This window comes from Panthera leo, chromosome B3 (genome assembly GCF_018350215.1).
Source record: "Panthera leo isolate Ple1 chromosome B3, P.leo_Ple1_pat1.1, whole genome shotgun sequence".
NCBI classification, from domain to species: domain Eukaryota; kingdom Metazoa; phylum Chordata; class Mammalia; order Carnivora; family Felidae; genus Panthera; species Panthera leo.
Window position 1 is genome coordinate 3,931,927 of NC_056684.1, and position 23,495 is coordinate 3,955,421.

Sequence of the window (23,495 nt, forward strand, 5' to 3'; positions counted from 1 at the left end):
GTGAGGAGGTGACATGAGGGCACTGGAGCGGGCACGTGACTAACGTGGCGTTAGGCTGCGAGTGACCCTCTGAGGAGGCGTCAGGAGGACGACCATCCGCGCCGGGAAACCCGCGTCGGCTGTAGGTGACTGAACCCACAGCAAGTGAATTGTGGGTAAGGGCCGGGGTTGGGGGAGCAAGTGAATTGTGGGTAAGGGCAGGGGTTGGAAGGGGGTCAAATGAATTGTGGGTAAGGGCGGCGGGGGGGGGGTGGTGGGGGTGGCAAGTGAATTGTGGGTAAGGTCCGAGGTGGCGGCGAGGGCAAGTGAATTGTGGGTACGGGCCGGGGTTGGAGGGGGGGGCAAGTGAATTGTGGGTAAGGGCCGGGGTGGGGGGGTTGGCAAGTGAATTGTAGGTAAGAGCCGGGTGTGGGGGGGGGGCAAGTGAATTGTGAGTAAGGGCAGGGGTTGGAAGGGGGTCAAATGAATTGTGGGTAAGGGCGGCGGGGCGGGGGTGGTGGGGGTGGCAAGTGAATTGTGGGTAAGGTCCGAGGTGGCGGCGAGGGCAAGTGAATTGTGGGTACGGGCCGGGGTTGGAGGGGGGGGCAAGTGAATTGTGGGTAAGGGCCGGGGTGGGGGGGTTGGCAAGTGAATTGTAGGTAAGAGCCGGGTGTGGGGGGGGGCAAGTGAATTGTGAGTAAGGGCCAGGGTTGGAAGGAGGAGCAAATGAATTGTTGGTAAGGGCGGCGGAGGGGGGGGGGGGGGGCGGAGGGACGGGGGGGAGGGGCGGCGGTGGTGGCAAGTGAATTGTGGGTAAGGACCGGGGTTGTAGCGGGGGGGGGGGGGGCAAGTGAATTGTGGCTAAGAGCCAGGGGGTGGCGGGGAGGGCAAATGAATTGTGGGTAAGGGTGGCGGGGCGGGGGGTGGTAGCAAGTGAATTGTGGGTAAGGGCCGAGGTTCGGGGGGGTGGGGGGGAGGGCAAGTGAATTGTGGGTAAGGACCGGGGTTGGAGAAAGGGGGCAAGTGAGTTGTGGGTAAGGGCTGGGGGTTGGGTGGGGGCGGGGGGCAAGTGAATTGTGGGTAAGGGCAGGGGTTGGAAGGGGGTCAAATGAATTGTGGGTAAGGGCGACGGGGGGTGGGGGTGGCAAGTGAATTGTGGGTAAGGTCCGGGGTGGCGGCGAGGGCAAGTGAATTGTGGGTAAGGGCCGGGGTTGGAGAGGAGGGCAAGTGAATTGTGGGTAAGGGCCGGGGTGGGGGGGTTGGCAAGTGAATTGTGGGTAAGAGCAGGGGGTGGGGGGGAGGGCAAGTGAATTGTGGGTAAGGGCCGGGGTGGGGGGTGGCAAGTGAATTGTAGGTAAGAGCCGGGTGTGGGGGGGGGGCAAGTGAACTGTGGGTAAGGGCCAGGGTTGGAAGGGGGGGCAAATGAATTGTTGGTAAGGGCGGCGGGGGGGGGGGGGAGGGGGGGTAAGGGCGGCGGGGGGGGGGGGGGGGGGGGGGGGGTGGTGGTGGCAAGTGAATTGTGGGTAAGGGCCGAGGTGGGGTGGGGATGGCAAGTGAATTGTGGGTAAGGACCAGGGTTGGAGAAGGGGGGCAAGTGAGTTGTGGGTAAGGGGTGGGGGGGGGGGCAAGTGAATTGTGGGTAAGGGCCCGGTTGGGGGCGAGCTGCTCTATCTCCATATTTCCCTGTCTTTGCTTAGTGCCTCTCTGGATGGCCCTGTCCTCCTGTGACTCCTCAGTGACCTTCACCCCCCTGTGTGGCCAGAGAGCTCTCCAGGTCATCAGCCTCCTGAGAGCGGGGTGATGGATACAGCTGGTGCCGTCCTAAAAGACATTTTGAGGTTTGACACTTTTCTTTTTTCTCCTCTACGTTTTTTCTCTTTTTTGTGTGTGTTTATAATGCATGTATTGACCCGTGTAAGTACATATTTCTATACGCCCTGTCTCAAGGTTGACTTGATTCTTTTCCTCTTTTTGCACGTTTTAGGGATCCTTCCCCTCCCATCCCAGGCCCTGTGGTCCTGGCCTGTACCTCTGTATTGCGTCTCAGATGCTCTGGGTTTTTAGCTACAACTCCTCTTCAGTTAATTCTCACCCTTGCGTTTGCCCCTCCGTCCTGGTGTGCCGCCCCTTCCGAAGTGACCACTAGTTTATCTGCGGGACCATCGAGCTCAGAAGTGGGCAAGAGGATCTCCCCTCAGGAGACTGGCTCTGTGGCTTGACAGTAATAGCTCAGGCTTTGTCTGTTCCTCGCCACCACCTTCAAGAACCAGTGCTGCCCCTTTTACAGACGGCAAAGTTGAGGCATAAGGAAGTTAGTTAACATGCCTGAGGCTGGTAAGTGGGGAAGCCCAGGTAAGACCCCAGCCAGCCCACTCACTTTACTGTGCTCTATTGCTTAACCCCAAGAAGTGAATTTTGTGGTTACAGAGAGGGATGCAACAGAGGGAGGAGATATTCACCAGAGAGCGAACAAAATAGCAAGGGCTTATTTCTTATAAGTCACCTTGGCCCTGGGTAATAGCATCCTCTATTTCAGTATTTGCCAAAACGTGGCCTCTGGAAAACTTACTTAAGGTTTCATTGTTAATAAATCAATTTTATTTAGAAAATACAGTCCATTGCATTTATGTCTTGGGAGTTTCCTGTCTATACTGACATATTAAAGCTTCCTTAAAAAAAAAAAAGGACTAGTAAAGAAATCTATTTCACTCAGTTTAGTCCAAACCTGTGGAGAACGGAAACTTCTCCTGCATCACACCTGTTGACGTTCCGAAACGCCGCTTTGTGTAAACTTTCTGGAGTGAAGATAAACACAAAATTTCTGAAATAGCTTCCTTGTAACTTCTTTGTTTACATTTTTTTTAACATTTATTCATTTATGAGTGGGCAGCAGAGGGGCAGAGAGAGAGGGAAAATTTGTTGTAATGAAAACAAAACCTTCTGGGCTTCATTAACAGGAAGACACCTCTGAATTTCTAGCCTGTTGTGCCCTAACCCGCTCTGACTCACTGTACCCAGGAGTGGTTGTGGGAGAGGGTGGTCCTGTCTCTGTGATGCTCGTGGGCCAGGAGGCCCACCGGAGCCACTCCAATGTGAAGGAGCCTCCCAGGCTTGGTCCGGCGGGCGTGTGTCAGGAGGGCCCCGAGGTGAAATTTCAGCTGTGACGATATGGTTGGTGTCCAATGTCTCCCTCTGTAAACACTGACCTCAGATTTGGTAGATACGAGCTTTCCGACTTCTTTCCATGCGATGACCCAGCTGGAGCTAAAGGTGGACTGTGATGTCACCAGCTGTCTGTAGTCAGTCCCTAATTAACACCTGGCCATGACCACCTGGCTCTTTTGTTCTAAATTAGGACTAGGTCTCATTGTCCTCCCTCAACTATGGGGAACCAAGCCAGAGGATGGAGCTGCCAGAACTTGGGATCGTGCAAGGCCTCGGCACAGAGGAAGAAATGAGAGGTGGCGTATGGGCCCTGCGTATAGGATGTCGGAAGAGGAAGGCCCGAGCATTTAGAAGCACCAGGCCCACGGGAGTCTTGGGGACTAGCAGCCCTGGGAAGGTTCTGGAAAGCAGCCTACAGCTCTGAATAGCTCTTGGGAGCATAAAGTAAGTCTGGCTGGGAGCCTTTACCTTCACAGCCCTAGGCGGCTAGGCTGGCCCCACCTTGCTGATGGAATATTCTAGTTCATTCTTCCCAAATTTGTCTTTCATAAGAATCATGCCAGGCACTATTAAATATGCAGATTCCCAGACCCCACCCCAGAAGTACTGATTCGATCTCTTTAATGGATGCTCTGAGTGATCTCTGTGATGAGCCAAGTTTGAGGAAACACTCTTTTCTTTGTTCAAGGAGTCTCAGGAATAATGGGCTTGTCCATCCCTCCAGGTGCTTTTGTTGGCTGTCTCAGAAGAGAGGACAGGGTCTTTCCTCCTCCTCCTCATCTTCTTCGGAGGTCTTGGACACATAGACCGTTGGCCAGGGCCAGGTCATAGCTTAATGTAGGGACTCATCTAGAATAAACTTTTATATGTTTTCTACCTCTTTGGGAGTCAGTCTTCCCCGTCTTGTCTTAGTAAGAAGTAATTTTACTTATTAAAATTAAAAAAAAATTTTTTTTAACGTTTATTTATTATTGAGAGACAGAGAGAGACAGAGCATGAGCAGGGGAGGGGCAGAGAGAGGAGGAGACCCAGAATCCCAAGCAGGCTCCAGGCTCCCAGCTGTCAGCACAGAGCCCGACGTGGGGCTCGAACTCACAAACTGCAAGATCATGACCTGAGCTGAAGTTGGATGCTTAACCGACTGAACCACCCAGGCGCTCCATATTTATTAAATTTTTTTTTTTAATTTATTTATGAGAGAGAGAGCAAGCCGGGGAGGGGCAGAGAGGTGGGGGGGGGGGGGGACAGAGAATCCCAAGCAGGCTCCATGCTGTTAGCTCAGAGCCCAATGTGGGACTCAAACTCACAGACCTCGAGACCATGACCTGAGTTGAAACAAGAGTCGGACACTTAATCGACTGAGCCATCCAGGTGCCCAAGAAGTAATTTTAGAAGAGGTGGTTTGGGGCACCTGGGTGGCTCGGTCAGTCAAGCACGTGACTTCAGCTCAGGTCATGATCCCACAGTTCGTGAGTTCAAGCCCTGCATCGGGCTTCGTGCTGACAGCTCAGAGCCCGGAGCCTGCTTCGGATTCTGTGTCTCCCTCTCTCTCTGCCCCTCCTCTGCTCGTGCTCTGTCTCTCTCTCACAAGAATAAATAAAACACTAAACAATTTTTTAGAAAAGATGGCTTGATAAGCTATTGGTGCCTGTTTGGGGCCTTTTATATTAAACCTCTTGTCTGTTCTAGTTAGCCAAGAGTATTTATAGATCACATATTATATGTAGAACGAGGAATAAGTCAATTAAACATGTCCCTACTCGCCGGGCATCGAAAAACTTGTTTGGATTTGGAGTAACAAAAAAGTTCTAGAGATGGTTAGCGGTGATGGTCGTACGACCTTGTGGATGTGCTTAATTTCACCGAAGCTGTACACCTAAACGTGATTAAAACAGATGTTATGTTACATATATTTGGCCACAATTCGGGAAGAAAAAAAAAAGCCCCAACCTGTTCAAGGGACAATATACCCAAGAGCCACCAAAAAAGGCATTTACAAAGCAATAAACCAGCAAATGTACAGAAGTGGATTTAAAGGGATACTTGAGTGAAGAAAGCCTAACAGGCAGCTTTCGTGCTGGTTTTGAAGGAGGGATAGAATCACGATCCTGGGGGACAGCACAGGTGAAAGAGGAAAATAGAAGGCAAACTTTTAAAGGGGAGCGTCTGTGAGGAGGCAGCCCGCACACCACCCCCCCCACCCCCAGGCTGGGTGAGGGACGTGTTTGCGGTGAGTGACAGAGTGAGGAATGACCCTGACACTTCTTGCTTCTAGTGGGTAGAGAGGCATGGTCTTGATTGCAAGGGATTTTCTGCTAATTCTTTGGTATTACAGTGCTGACTTAGGGGAAGGAAACGCTGGGACCTCCCCCTCCCCCGGGGGCCGAGCTGTTGGAGAGATGGTTAGAAATGGCCAGAAGAGGGGTTCTCACTCATTTCTGCACCAACTGCCGGCTCATACTTCTCTGCCCTGAGCCGCATGGGAAAGAGCCGGAGGTGGGGCCTGGCGTAGAAGCCAGCTCCCACTGGGGAGCCCAGCCCAGGCGAGGGCTTTCTGGAACCCAGAGCCAAAACCCGCCGGGCAGCTGATGAGAAACAGGTGGCTTTCAGGAACAGTGTTACTTGCCAGGAGGACCCCGGATTTGCAGGGGGGCCTCACTTAGAACAACCGGTGGGTGAGCCGAGCTTTATTGGAGGCAGAGGTGCTGGGACCCAGGGCCGCTGTGGCCTCCCCGAGGGGGCTGGGGTGGGGGGGTCTAGGAGTGGGGCTGGGTGTCTGATAAGCTGCCATGCCAGCCGAGCCATCTGCGGCTAGTCTGGCGCGTAGTAGGCGTTCGGTATCTATTTGCTACACTGAAATGGATTGAAAACTCACTCGTTTCTATTTTGTAGGATTTTGCTTTTTGTTTGTTTTTGTTTTGTTCTTCATTTTCTACTAAAGCGTTTCTTTTTTAAAAAAACTTAAGATATTTGTTTTTTTTTAAGGTTTATCTATTTTTGAGAGAGAGTAAGAGAGAGAATGCAAGCGGTGGAGGGGCAGAGAGAGAGGGAGACACAGAATCTGAAGCAGGCTCCAGGCTCTGAGCTGCCGGCACAGAACAGGGCTCGAACCCGCGAACCGTGAGATCATGACCTGAACTGAAGTCAGATGCTTAACCAACTGAGCCGCCCAGGCACCCCGAAAGGTTGTTTTTTTTTAAGTTTATTTATTTATTTGAGAGAGCGAGTGCCAGCAAGCGTGAGTGGGGAAGGAGCAGAGAGAGAAAGAGGGAGAATCCCAAGCAGGCTCCGCGCTGGCAGCACAGAGCCCAACACGGGGCTGAAATCACGAGATCATGACCTGAGCCCAACCAAGAGCTGGACGCTTAACTAACGGAGCCAGCCAGGTGCCCCCCACAAAAGAATTTTAAGATACTAGACTCAGCTAAATCAAGCTAAAGGTGGGGGGGGGGGTCGGTCCACATCTAGAACAGGTGGCCCTGGGTGCTCAGGGCCACTCTTTTCAGCCTCCAGGCTCCCCTCCCTCCCCTGGTGATGCCACCTGCCGTCCTCAGCCCCAGCTCTGCCCCACCGGCTCAGTGTGCTCCTCCTGGGGTCCTCTGGGTTCGGCTCTCGAGTCCCCCTTCCTTGCTCCCTGCCTGCAGCATCCTGCTTCTCAGCGGGTCCAAAATTGCCCCGACCCTCTCTCCTCTCTGCTGCCCGCTTCCCTCCGGGCTTCCATGTGCCCTCGAGAGCCATCGCCATCTGCATGATGTCTCCAGTTAGAAACCTTCTCAACTCACCCTGTCTTGTTGAGTCAGCTCTGAAGGCTGGCCCCACCTGTCTGAGCCTGCCCACCCCAGCTCTCCTGGATGCACAAACGGGCGCCCGTCAGGCTGTCAGAGGCTCCACGGGGCAGCTGTGGTCTTCGGGATTCATTCCTTCTGTCCTGTGCTCAGAGCAGGCGCTGAGCCCCACAAACTCCTTGGGTTTCTTAGTTCCCCTCCGGAGCCCTAAGTCTCAAGAAAGCCCAACCAGTGACCCAGTTCCCGCACCCCGGGGCTCTGTGTGCCACGTATCTACGCCCTCTTCGGGCACCTGAGGCTCAGAGCAGTGGTTCCCAGCCTTGGCTGCATGGTGGGATCACCTGGGGAGTTGACAGGATTACCGATGCCTGGGCACCACCCAGGCCGATTAAATCATCCTCTCTGGAGGTGGGGCACTGGCGTTGGCCTTTTGTCAAGGCTCTCTAGGTGATTTTAATATTCCGGCGGTTGAGAATGACCAGTTTGCAACATATATTTCCATTCTTTTTTTTTTTTTTTATTTTTGCAGCTCAATTCTGGGACTATGGCTTGAATTGTTGGGGAATTTACTAATTTCTTGCTATATATGCATGTGGGACCAGAGCTGGGAAGAGAGCTTATCTAAGAACAGGGCACAGTCAGAGCAAGGAAGACCGGGGAGGGATCCCGCCCTTGAAGGCCACTCTCTTCTTTTTTTTTAAAATTTTTTTTTTTTTTTTTTTTCCAACATTTTTTATTTATTTTTGGGACAGAGAGAGACAGAGCATGAACGGGGGAGGGGCAGAGAGAGAGGGAGACACAGAATCGGAAACAGGCTCCAGGCTCCGAGCCATCAGCCCAGAGCCTGACGCGGGGCTCGAACTCACGGACCGCGAGATCGTGACCTGGCTGAAGTCGGACGCTTAACCGACTGCGCCACCCAGGCGCCCCATCTTCTTTTTTTTTGAAGATCACTCTTACGGGGAGACTCACTTGCGGATTCATCCCAAAGGACAGTAAGGTGACAGGGTGCTGGCCCCTGGCAGCGAGGCAGCACAGCCTGGACAGCCCTGGGGCGCTTGCAGCTGGCTGGGCTGCCCAGCGGGTCATTTCCAGCTGTGCCTCTCGTGGCTGAACTCTGCTGGGAGGCAGCCAGGGAGGTCCGGCCTCTCCTCAAGGCTGTTGGGCTGTTGGATGACCGGCCCTCCGCCCAGTCCCGCAAGCGCTCCGTGGTCTCTTGTTTCGGGCTCCTATCCCTTACTGGAGGCTGATACACACACCTCCCCTCCTTCCCCAGCCTCGGCTGAACCCGCCCAACTTGGATCCTAACAAAATTCTGCCCTTAATCTCTGCTTCTCTAGCCCATTCTCCCCACTGCTGCCAGAGCATCTAAGATGCTAATCTGATCATGCTTCAGAACTTGGATTTGCTTCCCGCGGCCTTCAGAATCAAGTTCAAACTCCTTAATGTGTCCCTAAGATCTTCCCCAGTGTGGTCCCAACCTCCCTCTCATGCCTGGCCACTTCCTACCACACACTACTGAGCCAACCACATGGACATTGCTGTCATTCCCATGTGAGTCACGCTCTTGTGCTGGTCTATTTGCAGGAACTGGCCTTCTCTCCCATACATCCTTTAAGATCCAGCTGTGATGTCTCTCTTTTGAAGCCGAAGCCAGGCAAAGTCCGTATTTCATGAACTTTATTTATACCTCGGTTACACTATAGTTTGCTTATTAGGTTGTCTGAGGACACAGCCTGGCTTGGAATAGGTGCTCAGTTAAGGTTCAGTGATTGAATGAATGCTTTCAGAATCCCCAGCAGCGGCTAGGATGGACAGACTTAGGAAGGCCCTGGATGGGACTGCTGGCAATCAGTTCCAGCTCGCCTTCCTAAGGGCAGGTCCTCGGCTCGACTGGAAACAAGGGTCTGGGCCCGGTGGTCCCACGTCCATCTGGTGTCATCTTAAAGAGATAGCCTGTAGTCTTCTCTGACCCTCAGGTGCCCTGCAGAAGAATCTGAAGCTATGGGGAGTTTGGGACACAGGGTTGCAAAGTGTTACCGGGCAGGAAATGCGTGAGCTGTTTCCATACAGTTTCAGAATCCCCAAACCAATTGTAAATTTTAGTGTGTTGACTATATAAATAGCATTATAGCAGTATTAATTCAGTGACAATAAAGAATGAAAATTTCTCCCCGGTTCCACCATGATAGCCAGTCAATATAATGGTACTTACAATGTATTAAGAAGGTACTATTCCAGGGGCTGAGCTAAGCACTTTACATGTAGTATCTCATTTAAGCTTTCAAAAGACTTGATTCTGAAGATTCAGGGAGCCAGCTAAGATCTACCCTTACAAGGGAGTCAACAGAGAGGTTGGAGCTTGCCCACCAGCACAGAGATGGTCAGAGACAGAGCCGGGACGCAGCCCGGGTCTGTCTGACTCCGATGTTGTGTTTTTACCCCATATTCCTTCTGCTGCCCCGTGAACCAGACTTTTCATTTTCTGTACCTCCAGGCCTTCTCCATATACACAAATAGCTTTCGCCTAACCAGAGTCCCAACACAGTGAGTATGGGAACATAGATTACTGTACTTTATATCAAAATCTACACCCAGTCCCTCACCAAGTCCTCCTTGAGCCTACCTCCAAATACATGTCTGATCTGTAACTCACCTTCCTTCACCTCTGCCCTGACCTTTTGTCTGGGCTTTGTGTGTGAGCCTCTTAACCAGTCTCCGTATTTTTACTCTTGCCCCCTTCTTATCTCTCCTCCCAGTAACCAGAGTGATTTTTAAAATAATATACACCAGGGGCGCCTGGGTGACTCAGTCGGTTGATTGTCCGACTTCGGCTCAGGTCATGATCTCACGGTTTGTGAGTTCGAGCCCCACATCGGGCTCTGTGCTGACAGTTCGGAGCCTGGACCCTGCTTTGGATTCTGTGTCTCCCTCTCTCTCTCTGCCCCTCCCCTGCTCACACTCTGTCTCTCAAAACTAAGTAAACATTTAAAAAAAATTAAAGAAAACAAATGTAAACCAGATCCTAGCATTCCCCACCTGCCAGTGCATTTGGGCAAATCCCAAATCCTTAGCCAGGCCTCCGTGCCCGGTGCTCGTCTCCCAGCTCATCTCGTGCCTCATGAAACTCACACCATCCTAACCTCGCTGACCTTGCGGCTCCGGGGAACTTCCTGGGTCTTGTCCACCTCAGCGCCTTTGACGCTCCTCTGCCTGGGACCTCTTGCTCCCACGCCATCCCTGGTCAGTGCCCCTCCAAAGAGGCCATTCCTACCCACGCTTCTCAACCTAAATTAGGACTCTTTTATTCACACAGGTCACAGCTTATGTTGTGTGATTATTTGTCATATGTCTTCCACTCGATGTTCTAGTTCCGCGACAGAAGGACTGTGTCTCTTTTGCTGAGCGCTTACTTTCTCCCTCATGTCCAGCTCAGCATCAGAGACACGGTAGGTGATCAGTATTTGCAGAAAGAATACGTGTTTTTCTATGTTACTATATGGTCTCCACGAACATAATCTAGTGGCTGTGTAACACCTGACAGATATCCATTTAATTAATGGCTTTAATGAAACATTTGTTTCCTACGTCAAGAGCTGACCTTTCATGGTCAGAAGAAAACAAAATGTTTGAGGTCCCTGCATCAGCAATATATAGCACCATATACATGTACACAGTAAACCTAATCTTGCTGTTGAAAGAGAAATATATATAGATTGCAGGTTTTTGAAATCAGTGTGGTCGGTTGTGAACAGCGCTGCTTTTCAAAATAGAACAGAAGGGAAAACGGTGAACGCTTTGCAGGTGAGGGGGTAAGAATTGTTCTGTGTAACTTCCATACATATACAGAAGTCGTGTTTCCATTTTATGAGCTCTGCTTGCGCACCTCTCACGCATGGCCGGTGGCGAGACGGCACGCAGGCTCTGGTCTACGGGAGACTCCCAGGGCTGCTTTCTTTTTCAATAAACGTTTTTATTCTGGACCAGTTTTAGATTTACAGAAAAGCGGCAAAGACAGTGCCGAGGTCCTTGGGTGCCTCTCACCTGAGTGTCCCCCGTTGTCAGGGTCTTACGTCGCCACGGGGCGTGTGCCACGAGGAACCGACGAGTGCCTTGTCAGTAACCGAACTCCAGATTTTAGTTTTTCTTCTTTCTCTTCCAGGACCGAATCTAGGATCTCGTATGCATTCAGTCGTCTTGTCTCCTGGGTCTCCTCTGCTCTGTGACAGTCTCCCAGTCTTTATCATGAGCTTGATGGAGGAGCACTGGTCAGGTATTATGTAGAATGTTCCTCGTTGTGGATTTGTCTGGTGTGTTTCTCATGATCCGACTGGGGCGATGGGTTTAGGGGAAGAAACGTCACACAGGGGAAGTACACGCCTCCTCAACACCCCATCAGAGGGCACGTGATACCCAAGTGGCTCATCACCGGTGATGTTAACCTGCACCACTTGGTCAAGAAAGTGGTTTCTCCACTGTAAAGTTACCATTTTCCCCTGTCCATACTTTATTCCTGTTTGTTTAAAATTTACTTATCTATTTTGAGAGAGAGAGAGAGAGAGAGAGAGAGAGAGAGATCATGAACAGGGGAGGAGCAGAGAGATAGGGAGAGAGAACGAATCCCAAGCAGGTGACAGCCCAGAGCCCCAAAGCAGGGCTCAAACTCACCAACTGAGATCATGACAGGAGCTGAAGTCAAGAGTCAGATACTTAACCGACTGAGCCACCCAGGCGCCCACCCCCATACTCTATTCTTTAGAGGCAAATCACTAAGACCTACTCTCAGGGAGTGGGGGAGTGGGGGGTGTTGAACTCTACCTCTTGGAAGGGAAGTATCTCCATATCTTATTTGGAATTCTTCTGTACAGAGGATTTGCCTCTTTTCCACTTATTGAACAATTTCTTTAAATATGGACTCATGTATATTCATTTCTTAGGTTGCGTTATAATCCTATACAGGGTCGTTTATTTTATTGTTCAAATCGTTCCAACTCTGGCCATCGGAAGCTCTTTCCTGTGTCCCTCTAACATGCCTCCATCCTTTTGTTTTTTGAGCCTTCCTTACTTCCTGGTGCACCAACACGTTCTAGCACATCTCGTATTTCCCCTGCCCCAGCCCACAGCCAGCCATCTCTCCAGGAGCTGGCACCTGACAGACGGGAGGCCAGAGCCGTGGAACGTCACCCTCTCGGGCTCAGAGGGTGCAAAGTGCTCTTCTGCCAAGGCAGCTGGGGGGGATTTGTAGGCAACACAGAGGAAGGGTGTGTTTCCTTACTTCCTCAGCCCTCTGCACCTATAGCTCTCTGGTGAGCCACCCACGCTTGTCTCATCTGCCCTGGTGAGAGTGCAAAACCTCCTCGGACGGACTGTCCGTGCCTGGTGGTCAGATTCTGGAAGCCTCTGCTGCCACACGGACTGGCGGGAGTCCCGGGTGCTCGAGTCTGTGCCGGTCAAGGTTTGGTTTCCCAGACTTCCGGGGGCATCTCCGCACCGCCCGCTCCCAACTCTGGATCCACTGACTCTGGACCCTTTGACTCTCCCAAGGCTCCCGTTCCACAGCTGGCTTCCCCGCACCTTCCCTCGCTCGTGCGTGTTCGGTAGGTGTCCTTGCTTCTCTGAGCAGAATGGAACCTCAGCCGCCATCGGTTTTCTTCCCTAGACCCTCTTCTCCTCTCCAAGGCCCACGCCTCTGCCTGGGGCTGGAGTCTCTTGCCCCCTCACTGGCTCCTTGTGCTCAGCCTAAAAGGACACTCGAATCTCCTGGCCTCGTCTCAGCCTCCAGCCGGCAAGGAGTCTCTCTCCCCCCTTCTTCACATCAGGCCTCTTGCTGAAGAGACTTGCTCAGTCCTTTTCCTCGACAACTGGGGCTGCACAGAGCACGTTGCTGGGAGATTTTTCACAGAAAAGGGGTGACTATTGATTCTGATGAAGCAGGAGGCACTGGTAGGGACCCTGAGGGGCCCCACGCTCGGGCAGATCCCACAATGACAAAGTGCTCCTGCTGGGGGCCACCCCAGGAAGCTTACACACGGCTCTGGTGACCTCAGAAGGTTCCCAAGAGGCAGCATCCAATCTGGGCCTGGAGTTGGGGGCTGAAGGAGAGGGGGGAAGGCACTCCTCGCAGGTCCCCACGGGGTGGCCGCTCAAAGCTGGTGGAAAGGAGGGGCAGCTGTTTCCAGATCTTGTCTGATCCACACGTTTCCTCTTCCTCCCCGCCCCTCACCCTGTAGCGAGGGCCTTTGTCCAGAGGGATGGGCATTTTACTCATGGGGTCTTTATTTATATCTTTAATTTTATTTTAGTAGGTTCCATGCCCAATGCGGGGCTTGAACTCATGACACTGAGATCAAGACCTGAGCTGAGCTCAAGAGTTGGACCCTCAACCAACTGAGCCACCCAGATGCCCCTACTCATGGAGCGTTTAGCCTCACGTGGGCTCACACCTCCAGCAGTGCCCTGCTTCCCACTGTCTGTGGGAAGCAGCCCAAGTGATTCACCAGCCCCACCTGTCTTGCCTCACTGCATCTCCCTGGGGTAATGTGGGTGTGCCCTTCGTATCAGCGGAACAAAAAGAACGTCTTCTTCAGGATTTGGGAGACTGCTTGGCTCCACTGCGCCGTGAATCTGTCTTCTGATACTCCGACCCCAGCTAAGCTGACCTCTGCCATTCATTCCCCTATGCTGACTTCTCCCTTTGACGCTGCTGAGGGCAACCCTCACCCCCATCCCCCTCATCCCCGCCCCCCCCCAGCCGATCTTTGGAATTCAGCTCGTGATAGAGTGAGAGATTCGTTTCCTCCCGGACCAAGTACCAGCCCTGGCTTTAAACAGACTCACTTGTGCTTACAGACTCTGGCAAATTTTGTGTGTCTGCGGCCTGGCTTATGCTAATTCATTCATTCAACAGGTATTTATGGAGGACTTTCAGGCAGAGCTCTGAGCACTGGAGATACAACGATGAGCAAAAAGATACGGCTTCATAGAGTTTGCAGATGTGCCTGGGAGAACAGATATTAAACTGATAATTTCACAAATATTTATTACAAATAAGTGCAATAAAGAAAAAGGGTGGGCGTTCAGTTTGTCTAGGGCATTAAGTAAAGTTTCCACAGAGAAGTGACAGTTTAACTGAGATCTGAAGAATGAGTAGGAATTGACTAGGGGCGACAGAGACAGGAGAGGAGAAAATCTTCCCAGATGGCCATAATAGCATGTGCAAAGGTCCTGAGGCTGAAAGGAGGATGGCCAGTTGGCTAAGGGCAGAAAGGATAATGAGAGAGAAAAGGCTGGAGAGGCAAAATGGGGCAGGGCCTTTTAGGCATGTTTAGTGTCTTGGTCTTTATTCCAAGGACAGTCAAAAGGAAGCCAGTGAAGGATTTTAAGAAGAGTGATATGATCAGATTTGTGATTGAGAAAATTACTGACCACAGTATGAATTACAGGGGGTGGGGGTGCACCCTGAGGAGACTTGGGGAGTTAGCAGGTAAAGTTGTGGTCCCAGAAGAGGTGAGGGTAGATTTGAGATGGTGACCCTACTTCATATGCTTGTTTCTTTACTCCCCCCTCAACCCCCCCCCCCTCCCCACCGCTGTCCTCAGATGGCAGGCTTATGTGGGCAGTGTGTTCTCAGCAGAAGATGATCTGGTGGGAGGCCCTCGGGGATGGAGGTTAGCTTAGTCCCGGTGCCAGCCTTTAGTAGGGAACCAGGACACGATGTGTGGAAAGGGGATTAAGAGACCGCTCGTCTTTAAATTCCTCTTTTGCCATCTCCATTTCCCTTGCTCTGAGAATAAAACCAAGCTTAACTAAGCCTCCTTAAAAGCTATTACACTGTAATTGGAAGCCCTGTCCCACCTTCACGCTGGGAAGAGCCCAGAACACCTGCTGCAGGTGCCGGATCCTCCCCGCCACGTTGGCTTTCCGGAATTTCATGGCAGCGGGTACCCTGAGGCGCCCAGCCTGGCAACGGACGGCAACACCCAGGTGGGCTTCCAGGAGGGGCGTGGCCGTGCCCATCTCCGATCCTGGAGATCTGAGCTCTGATCTGAATACGTGACCTTGCGCAACTCACTTCCCCTCCCGCGGCCTCAGTTCCCTCATCCGCAATCGCAGGGTGGCCCCAAAGTCCCTCCGGCTGCGAGCGGGGCTCTGGGTCGGACCGGCGGGATGCTCGCTGCGGGCACTGCGCCGAGCGCCCGGGGCGCGCCCACGCCGCTCGCCGAGGGAAGGGGGCCTCCCGGGAGGCGGGCGGGGAGCGCGCGGCGGCGCGGGGGGGACGCCCCCCGCCCTCTGCCCGGCGCCGCGGCCGGGGGGCCCCCCGAGGTTACGTAAGGAGCCGGCGCGGGGAGCGGGGCGGGACGGGGCGGGGCCCGAGCGCGGCCGCCCCGCCCCCGCCGGCCCAGCCCCCGCCCGCCCGCGCCAGGCGGCGGCGGCGGCGGCGGCAGCGGCAGCGGTAGCCGCGCAGCCCCGCGGCATGGAGCGGCGCCGGGGCTGAGCCGGGCGCGCACGGGCCGCCGCATGTGCGGCGCGGGGAGCGGCTGCGGAGCGCGCGGAGAGCGAGCGCCAGAGGGCCCGTCGGAGCGGCCGCCGGAGCAGCGCCGGAGATGGGGTGAGGGAGCCCCCCGGGGGGCCGGCGCCCTCTCCGCGCGTCGGGGGGTCCGGGGGGGAGGGGGACGGGCGCGCGGCCGGCCGGGGGTGGGGGGCCGTCGACCCCGCGCCCTCCGCCTCGCGCGCGCGCGCGCGCGGGTCCCCGGCAGGGGCGGCCCGGCCGGGGCGCGGACTTGGGGCCCCCGCGCGGTGGCCCGCCGCCTCCGAGCCGGCCCCGGGCGCGCGGTCAACTCCGGGGCCTGTGTGTGCGAGCGCGCGGGGCAGTGTGTCGTCCTCCGCGGCGGGGTTCGTGACAAGCCGAATGGAAATAGAAGTTTTCCTGGAAGGGGAGCAGACCGAGTAATCCTGACCCCCCCCCCCCCCACTGGCGTAGGAATAGTGGGTTCGGACTCTGCTTGGAGCGGGATGGGGGTGAGGGAGTGCGGAAGGAGCCGGGCTGAGGCTCCGGCCTCGGACACGACGGAGTAAGAGGCTCAGGGGGAGAAGTTGAAATACTCTGTCGGAGTGACTAATGCTTGTGAGTATATAAAGTCATTTGAAAAAGCAGGATTGATTTCTCCTTGGCGTCTCCGTGAGCAGTAGGCGCTGTGAGTCAGGGAGCCACGGTGCTAATAACACGATTAACTCCTTGCATCTGCTCGCTCCATGGGAGCACGGGGCGGTGAGGGGCCGTCCGTTTTCAGGGAACAGCTCTGTAGCCCGATTTACAGATGCGGAAACTGAGGCCCTCGGTGGTCGGGCGACTGCCCCCGGGGGGGGGGGGCAGCCGGCGGGCGTTTGTGGAGGGACATTTGGTGCCTCCGCAGAGGGGAAGTCACAGCCTGCCAGGGGGCGTGGGGCTGGCGCTGGGGGTCAGGGAACCAGAGTTTCCGCGTGTCTGCCTCCTGCTGGGTGCTCAGCGCCCTCCAGACAGCCCTTCTCGGGACCCCCAGACGGCTCCTGGGTGCGTCTGGAGATGTTGGTTTTCTCTGTGGGATCGGGAAGGCGTGGAAGGGGCGACATGGTCCTGGTGGCCTGACCTAGCTCCCGTGGGTCAGCGGCTCCGTTGCGCCTCACTCCAGGCCGTTTCTGGAGTCCTCTTTCCCGGCCAACTTCACCTGTGGGGTCTGGAGGACCCAGAGGCAGGCCAAGAGGAGTTTGGGTGAAGTGTCCAGAGCTCCATGAGCAGGGGTGGGGGGTGGGGGGAGGGGGTGGGGGGTGGCGAGAGGGGCCTAGCGATTCGCCTGAGACGTTGGCGTCAGTCCAGGAGATTTCCCACACGGAGAAACTGGGGGTGATTTTACCAGAGGCACGCCGGCTGGGAAGCGGGTTTTCTGTAACATTTCCAGCGACCTCTTGGTAGATTATGAAAAGGCCGCTCTCTGTGCGAACCTTTGAGGCTCTCAGATTTCATACTTTACAAAAAAAAAAAAAAAAAAAGAAATTGATGGGGAAAAAGGAGTTGGCAAATGTAGGTCTCCAGATAGGAGATAAAAGGGGTCTGATCATTTTAACGCTCTCCCTCCCTCCCCCAGACAACACAAAACGAACTCAAGACACTTGCGTGATCCAGAGACGAACGTTGAAACTCTGTTGGTTGAGATCAGATAGTTCTGTGGAAAGGAAAGTGTTTACTCACAAACGCTGAAAGGAAATGTCAAGATAATTTTTGTTTGTGGAGCATCGGGGAGGAGCGGCTTGGGGGAACCTTGTGAAAATGGAGCGTGGCTTTCACGGAGTTTTACCGTCGTTCGGTACGTGGCTTGTTACTCCGTGTAGGTGAGGGCCGGTCTGCAAGTCCTGCCTACTTCTGCCGGTTTTAATATACGCGCGTCTTCCGTAATTGACGGGTGCCGACAAACCAGGGCAGTAAATTGAAATGGAGTTCAGGCTGGATAAGCAGTTCAGGCAGAGGAGGGTGGAGGGAGCTATTTTCACCCAAAATAGAACCAATGTCATCCTTTCCGAGAGTGGAGTAGGACGAGGGGAAGGAGGAAAGGGCAGCCAGTAGAGAACCTCATTGCGGCCCTCCCCGCAGCCCTGTCACGGCTGCACTGTGTAGACGTGGCCCAGACTTCAGAGGAAAAAAACAAAAAATCTGAGTTTACTTCTCCCACTTCAGATGCTTGTCCTCTTCCAGACACTCACGGTTTCCGCTTCTCTTCCGTGAAGTGTTTTGGGTTAACTGTGTGGTTTCCCCAGTAAGGTTGTGTTTTGACTCCCGAGGCAGCTGTTGGCTGGCACACTCTCTCTCCTCCTCAGACCTCTGTCTGTCCCCTCCCCACCACACCTTGCCTCCCTCCGCGAACAAAATGGGAGCCACGGACCAAGGAGAGTCTCCTCTCCCTGTGGCCCCGTGTCTTGCTTCCCACCTGTTTCACCCGCTTGTCCCACCACCCTGTCCCCCTCTCACCTCGTCCGGCAACGTTGCTCTGTTCTTCCACATCCCCCCGTCCAGGCTCTTTCCCATCAGTATACAAACATGCTTTGGTTCAGGGCCGTCCAGTAGAACTTTCCACACTGATGGAAAAGTGCTGTGTCTGCATGGCCCAATTTGGCCGGCCCCAGCCACCTGTGGCTCTAGGGCATTGTGGCTAGTGTGACCGAGGGCCTGAGTTTGTAATTTAATTTCCATTGAAATGGCCACATATGGTGGTGGCCGCCATGTTGGAGAGCACCGCCATGTTGGAGAGCACCGCCATGTTGGAGAGCACCACCATAGCTTCTGTCATTTTGCATCTCTCTCCTGCTTCTTTGCTTCCCTTCCCCTGAAAACATCTGTCCCAAAGCCACTGCGTCCACTGGCTTTCTTCGCCTACCATTTGATTACGCTCCACACCCTGCAGTGCCACCCAGACTGTGGGGTCGCTGCTAGCCTGTGCCCTTGCCTTAGCCTCTCGGCCATTCCCTCCCGCCCTGGAACAACTGCCCCACCCCCCTCCAGCCAGCTTCTGGCCGCCACACTCCCCTGCTTTTCTGCTTCCCTTCCTGATGGCTCCTGTCCAGTCTTGCACCTCTGTCTGACCTCTGAATGATGGGCCGCTTACGGACCGGACCTGCTTCCTCTGTGCGGTCAACACTCCCTTCCTAGGTAACGTTATCCACCCACCCCTGCTGGTGACTCCCACGTTTTTATTTCCAACACAGCCCTTCTGGGGGCCTCCAACTCTTGTCCATGAACGAGCTCCTGATGCCCCTTCCAGTTCTGACCTTCCCTTTATCTTCTCCATCCCAGTCAGTGGCCCCACCGTCCACCCGCTTGCTAAGAATCATCCTTGCTTCTCCTCTCCCTTACCTTCCACGTCCACGCTGTCAGTGGGCCCCGTGGTTCTACTTCCGGGATACTGTCTGGTGTCCACCTGTCCCCATGGTCATAGCCCCCACACTGGTCCTGACCACCATTGCCTCTTTCCTGGACCAGCTCCCATTCTGGGTATCTCCAGTGCATTCTCCATACGGTGGCCCAAGTAGCTGGCTTTAAAAATTGCAAATCGGATCAGGTCACCTCGCACACCCTGCAGCCACAGGGGGATGGCTTGTGCCTCATCTCTAGTGTCCCTTGTCCATCCCTAACTGCCTTCTGCTAACATGAGCCTCATTTCTCCTCTTGCCCTGCTCGGGGTGGGGGGGCATCTTTGAACTTGCTCTTCTCTCTGCCTGGGAGGTTCTTGTCCTAGCTCTGCAAATACCTTCCTCCTCATGCTTCAGATTCCCACATCAGGGTCACCTGCAGAGCCTTTCCGACCCCTGCCGTTCCTTGCGAACACAGCCACACCTATTTGTCTGCGATTACTCACCACAGCGCACCTGCAATCATGTGGGCTTTTTTTTTTTTCTTTCTTTCTTTTTTTTTTTTTTTTTTTTTTAAACTTAGTCACAATCTGTCCTTGCTGGCATCCCACAAGGATAGGGGCTTACCTTTGTCACCTGTGTCTCCTAACACCTGGCATAGTGACAGGCCCCTTGTAGGCCCCAGTACTTTTTTGATGGAGTTAATGCTTGAATGCGGTGGGCAGCCTTGCTTGGATGCTGGCCTGGGAGCTGTGATAATTTTGGGATCACCTTTTATATGGCTTGCTTAATTGAGGGTTACAAGGGCCAAGAGAGAAAGAAATCACATTTGGATGCAATTTTCTTTTAATGCTAAAGCAAGCCACTTAGCTTTTATTATGACTTGGGTTAATTTTCAGGCTGTCAGCTGTCATCCGAGTATTGGGGTTATAAATTATCTTTTTACTCGCCTGCAAAAGGTAACAGAAAAGCCAGCTTGCCTGCTGTTCTGACTCTTGGCTGATTTTGTCAGTGTTTACAAACACGACCGACTGTAGTCCTGTCAGGCTTTGGTTTACACTCCTTTATTTTGTCCGGCCAAGATTACGTTGCAACGCGCGATAACAATCGCGGTGATCTAATACCTTGGGCCTCCTTTCGGTAACCGATACTGGGTAGCTTTCCTTTGATGTTCATTCCTTCTCGTGTAATTTTCCATTCCTCCCGCAGAGTATGAACTTTGCTTTTGGGTTCGTGTTGACAAAAACAGATACGGTCTCTCAGATCTGTTGAAGGAACTTGTCTTTCTTGGTTCTGTCTTGGGCTTTCTAAACTTCACTTTACTAAGGTTCATTCGATCTGTTCGTCTGTAAGGCATTTATTGGGAGGGTCTGTTGGGAGATCCAGGATGAGCAGACCTACTAGGTCACTCCTGCCCTTAACAGAGATCGTATTTCCGAATCGGAGGTAAAGCCACGTGTAGAAGTACCAGCTTCATGTGTGTGTTTCAACGAAATGTTGTAACGCAAAGGTTGTCAGAGGCAGTGCCCGCCTATTTGGGACATGTAGGACAGATGCCCCCGTATGCTACAGGGACTACCAGGGCGCTGTTAGCATTGATGATCACCGTCCTCACGTAGGCAGCCCTTAGTGTCACATTCCGTGTCAGAGTTGGAAGAATATACAATGGAGTAGGCCCTAACTAGGCGTGTATGGAATGAATGCATGCATGAATGAATGAATAGCAAGGAATGACCACTCTTTGGGTTGACCTTCACTTTGGGGGACGTGCCATCATTCTTGCTGGAAACAGACTCAGAGCAAACCACTCAGGTGGTTTGTTCTTGTCAAGTGGACCTCATGACTTGTGTCAATAGTGGGTTTCTTTTCTGTAACGGCTCCCGGGGAACTAGAGTTAAATGTGCGGTCACCCTCGGCAGACTTACCAGCCCTCGTTCGTTACCTTTATTCCTTGTTCTGTCGGATGGCCCTTCCTTTCCTCTTACTTCTCTCTCTCTTTTTTTTTAACAAAATGAAAATAGCTTTGCTTTTCTTCCCCTAATTATAAAAATGTTGCACGTTCATACTAAAAAATAACAGCATGAAGAAGGAAGTGAAAATTACTTGTCATCCCACGTCTCAGGGATAGCCTCCCTGGGCAATCAGATGTCTGTCTTTGCAGATTTCTCTGCATGTACGTGTGTCTCTGCGTCTAGACGTAGGGCTACCTAGAACAAATGTATTTTTAACGAAATGGAATCATCTCCTACATCTGTTTTGTAACATAAGTTTTTCAACTTAAAATACCTTGAGTGGACATCTTTTCATGACGGTGACTATAAATATACATCATCTCTTTTTTTTTTTTTAACTTTTTATATGTTTATTCATTTTTGAAAGAGAGAGACAGAGCACAAGCAGGGGTGGGGCAGAGAGAGAGGGGGACACCAAATCTGAAGCAGGCTCCAGGCTCTGAGCTGTCAGCACAGAGCCCGACGCGGGGCTTAAACTCACAAACCGTTGTGAGGTCATGACCTGAGCTGAAGTCGGACACTCAACCGACTGAGCTGCCCAGGTGCCCCAAATATATGTCATCTTTTAAATCCACACCTACTTGTAATTTGTCGTTTTGCTAAATTTTATACATCTTTGTAAACTCGCTTGAATCCTCTGTAGAACAAGGCAGCGTATTAAAAAAAAAAAAAAAAAAGACATTTTGACAATTCCTTCAAGCAATCGGTTGCTCTAAATGAATTACCAAAGGAAAGAAATGGTAGAGAAACCAGGATCACAATTAACATCGGGTAATTTGCAGTGGCTGCGTAATTTTGGGTGAGTCACTGCTCCTTGGTGAATCTTGGTGAGAACATCAAGAATTCATCGTTGTTGCTAAGGGTGGTTGGTGGACGAGGACCCAGCTGCTCAAACTATTTCTGCTTGTTTGGAAATATCAGGGCAGAGTGATTCCGCTTGCAGACCTGGACAGGAAGGTTCTCCGTGAGCAGAAAGCACGGTGCTTCAAAGCCCTTTGTCTGGTGGGCACCGCGGCCCCTCCTTTGGAGAATTCCCTTGGCGAGAGGGCTGGCAGGGACATATATACTGGAAGGACGTTCTATTCCCTGCTTCGGTTGTAAGGCAGTTAACACACACACACACACACACACACACAAGCTGGATAAATCCTGTGACACGTCTCAGCCAACACAGGCAGGGGCGCCTGGGTGGCTCAGTCGGTTGCATCCAGCTCTTTGTTTTCCGTATTTCTAGACACCGTGCACATAGGCTGCCCTCGGTCGTGTTATGCGTTTGGAGGTGAGCACTGGCATCGTGGCCCAGTTTCCTAGTGGGGCGCGCTTGTGTGGGAAGGTACCGGGTTGGAAGTCTCTGCTCAACTACGGCAGAGTCTCCAGTAGTTTTGCCTCTGAGCGCTGTTAGTCATATGGTATCGTTCTGGGAGAATTTATTTAAACTATAGTTCAAATTAGCTTGTTAGAATAAAAATATGCTTGTGGGGAACACATTTAGACATTTGTCAACGACTAGAGAGATTTAAGGAGAAAAACACATTTTTATTCACAACCCTGGTTGATAGTCGTATTATTATTATTATTATTATTATTATTATTATTATTCAGCTGGGGAATTGGGGACCGGGGTGTCGCCACCAGCCAAAGAGTTTAGCCTGAGAGATGTGCATTGAGAAATCCCTTGGCGGGGGGGCTTGGGTAGCTCAGTCAGTTGAGTGTCTGACTTTGGCTCAGGTCATGATCTTGCGGTTCGGTTCGTGAGTTCGAGCCCCACATTGGGCTCTCTACTGTCAGTGCAAAGCCTGCTTCAGGTCCTCTGTCCCCCTCTCTCTGCCCCTCCCCCATTCACACTCTCTCTAAAAAATAAATAAAACATTAAAATAATAATAATAATAAAAAAGAAACCTCTTGGCGTGCAGGTGTCCTCCAGCCGAATCGAGGCTAGGTCCCGCTAAGGGAGGGGCTCTGGCAGGCCCCTTTCTTTGTGCCTTGTCCTGGGGACGTCACAGGCAGTGGCACCTGAGGCCGTTTGGTGGGGGGGGGGGGGGGACTGAGACCATTTGTCCTCTGGGTCTTGGGTGGGGGGGGGGCACTGTCGTCTGTGGATTATTGGGTAGGGGGTGTCCACAGGGATCCAATTAGTGAGGAATATTGCAGACCCTGCTGCCTGGGTATTGGATTCCTTCTGGGATCTTTAATTGGGAAAACTTTTAATGGAGTTGCTCAGATACATGGAGGAAAGGAGAGGCGCTTTGACTTGTGTTGTCCTCGGGGAGGGAGATGACAGAGAAGGTCCTCGTGGGGAAAAGGAGTGGAGCTGTTCTGGGAGGCTCCAAAGGGCCGGGAGAGGAGCTTCTAGTAGAGCAGGTGCCCAGGCAGATTTGAGCTCTGCAGGTCGGGAAAGAGCTCTCTGACGCCTCCGAGTGACTCAAGAGAGAACTGTCATTCTTACGTGGTGGCCAGTTCCCTGTCATGGAGGGCCGCCTGTAGCGGGGGGGGGGGCACGGAGCAGGGTTAAATGCAGTCAGATCCCCAGCCCCTGGCTGTGTGAGCTTGGACAAGTCATTTCATCTCTCAGATGTCACTGTCTTCATCTGTTTTTGTTTTTAATTTTTTTTTTAACGTTTATTTATTTTTGAGACAGAGCATGAACGGAGGAGGGTCAGAGAGAGAGGGAGACACA

General features: G+C 52.8%; 1 protein-coding gene and 1 long non-coding RNA gene across 9 annotated transcripts in view; both read left to right on the plus strand.

The window, feature by feature from the left end:
- The first annotated feature begins 79 nt into the window (after window positions 1-79).
- LOC122221556 lies at window positions 80-11,492 on the plus strand. The gene is made up of 4 exons (XR_006203290.1): window positions 80-155; window positions 1,677-1,817; window positions 3,335-3,588; window positions 11,092-11,492. It is a non-coding gene; the product is annotated as an uncharacterized LOC122221556 (long non-coding RNA).
- Window positions 11,493-15,389: 3,897 nt separating this feature from the next.
- Window positions 15,390-23,495, plus strand: part of HOMER2 (homer scaffold protein 2) — a 115,172-nt gene continuing 107,066 nt past the window's right edge. For all 8 annotated transcript variants that reach the window (XR_006203285.1, XR_006203286.1, XM_042940886.1 and 5 more), the window contains exon 1: window positions 15,390-15,537. Coding sequence is in view for 6 of the 8 variants with exons in the window: in XM_042940886.1 (XP_042796820.1) it covers window positions 15,533-15,537 (5 nt within the window). In the remaining 2 variants the exon portion in view is untranslated. The remainder of the gene's footprint in view (window positions 15,538-23,495) is intronic.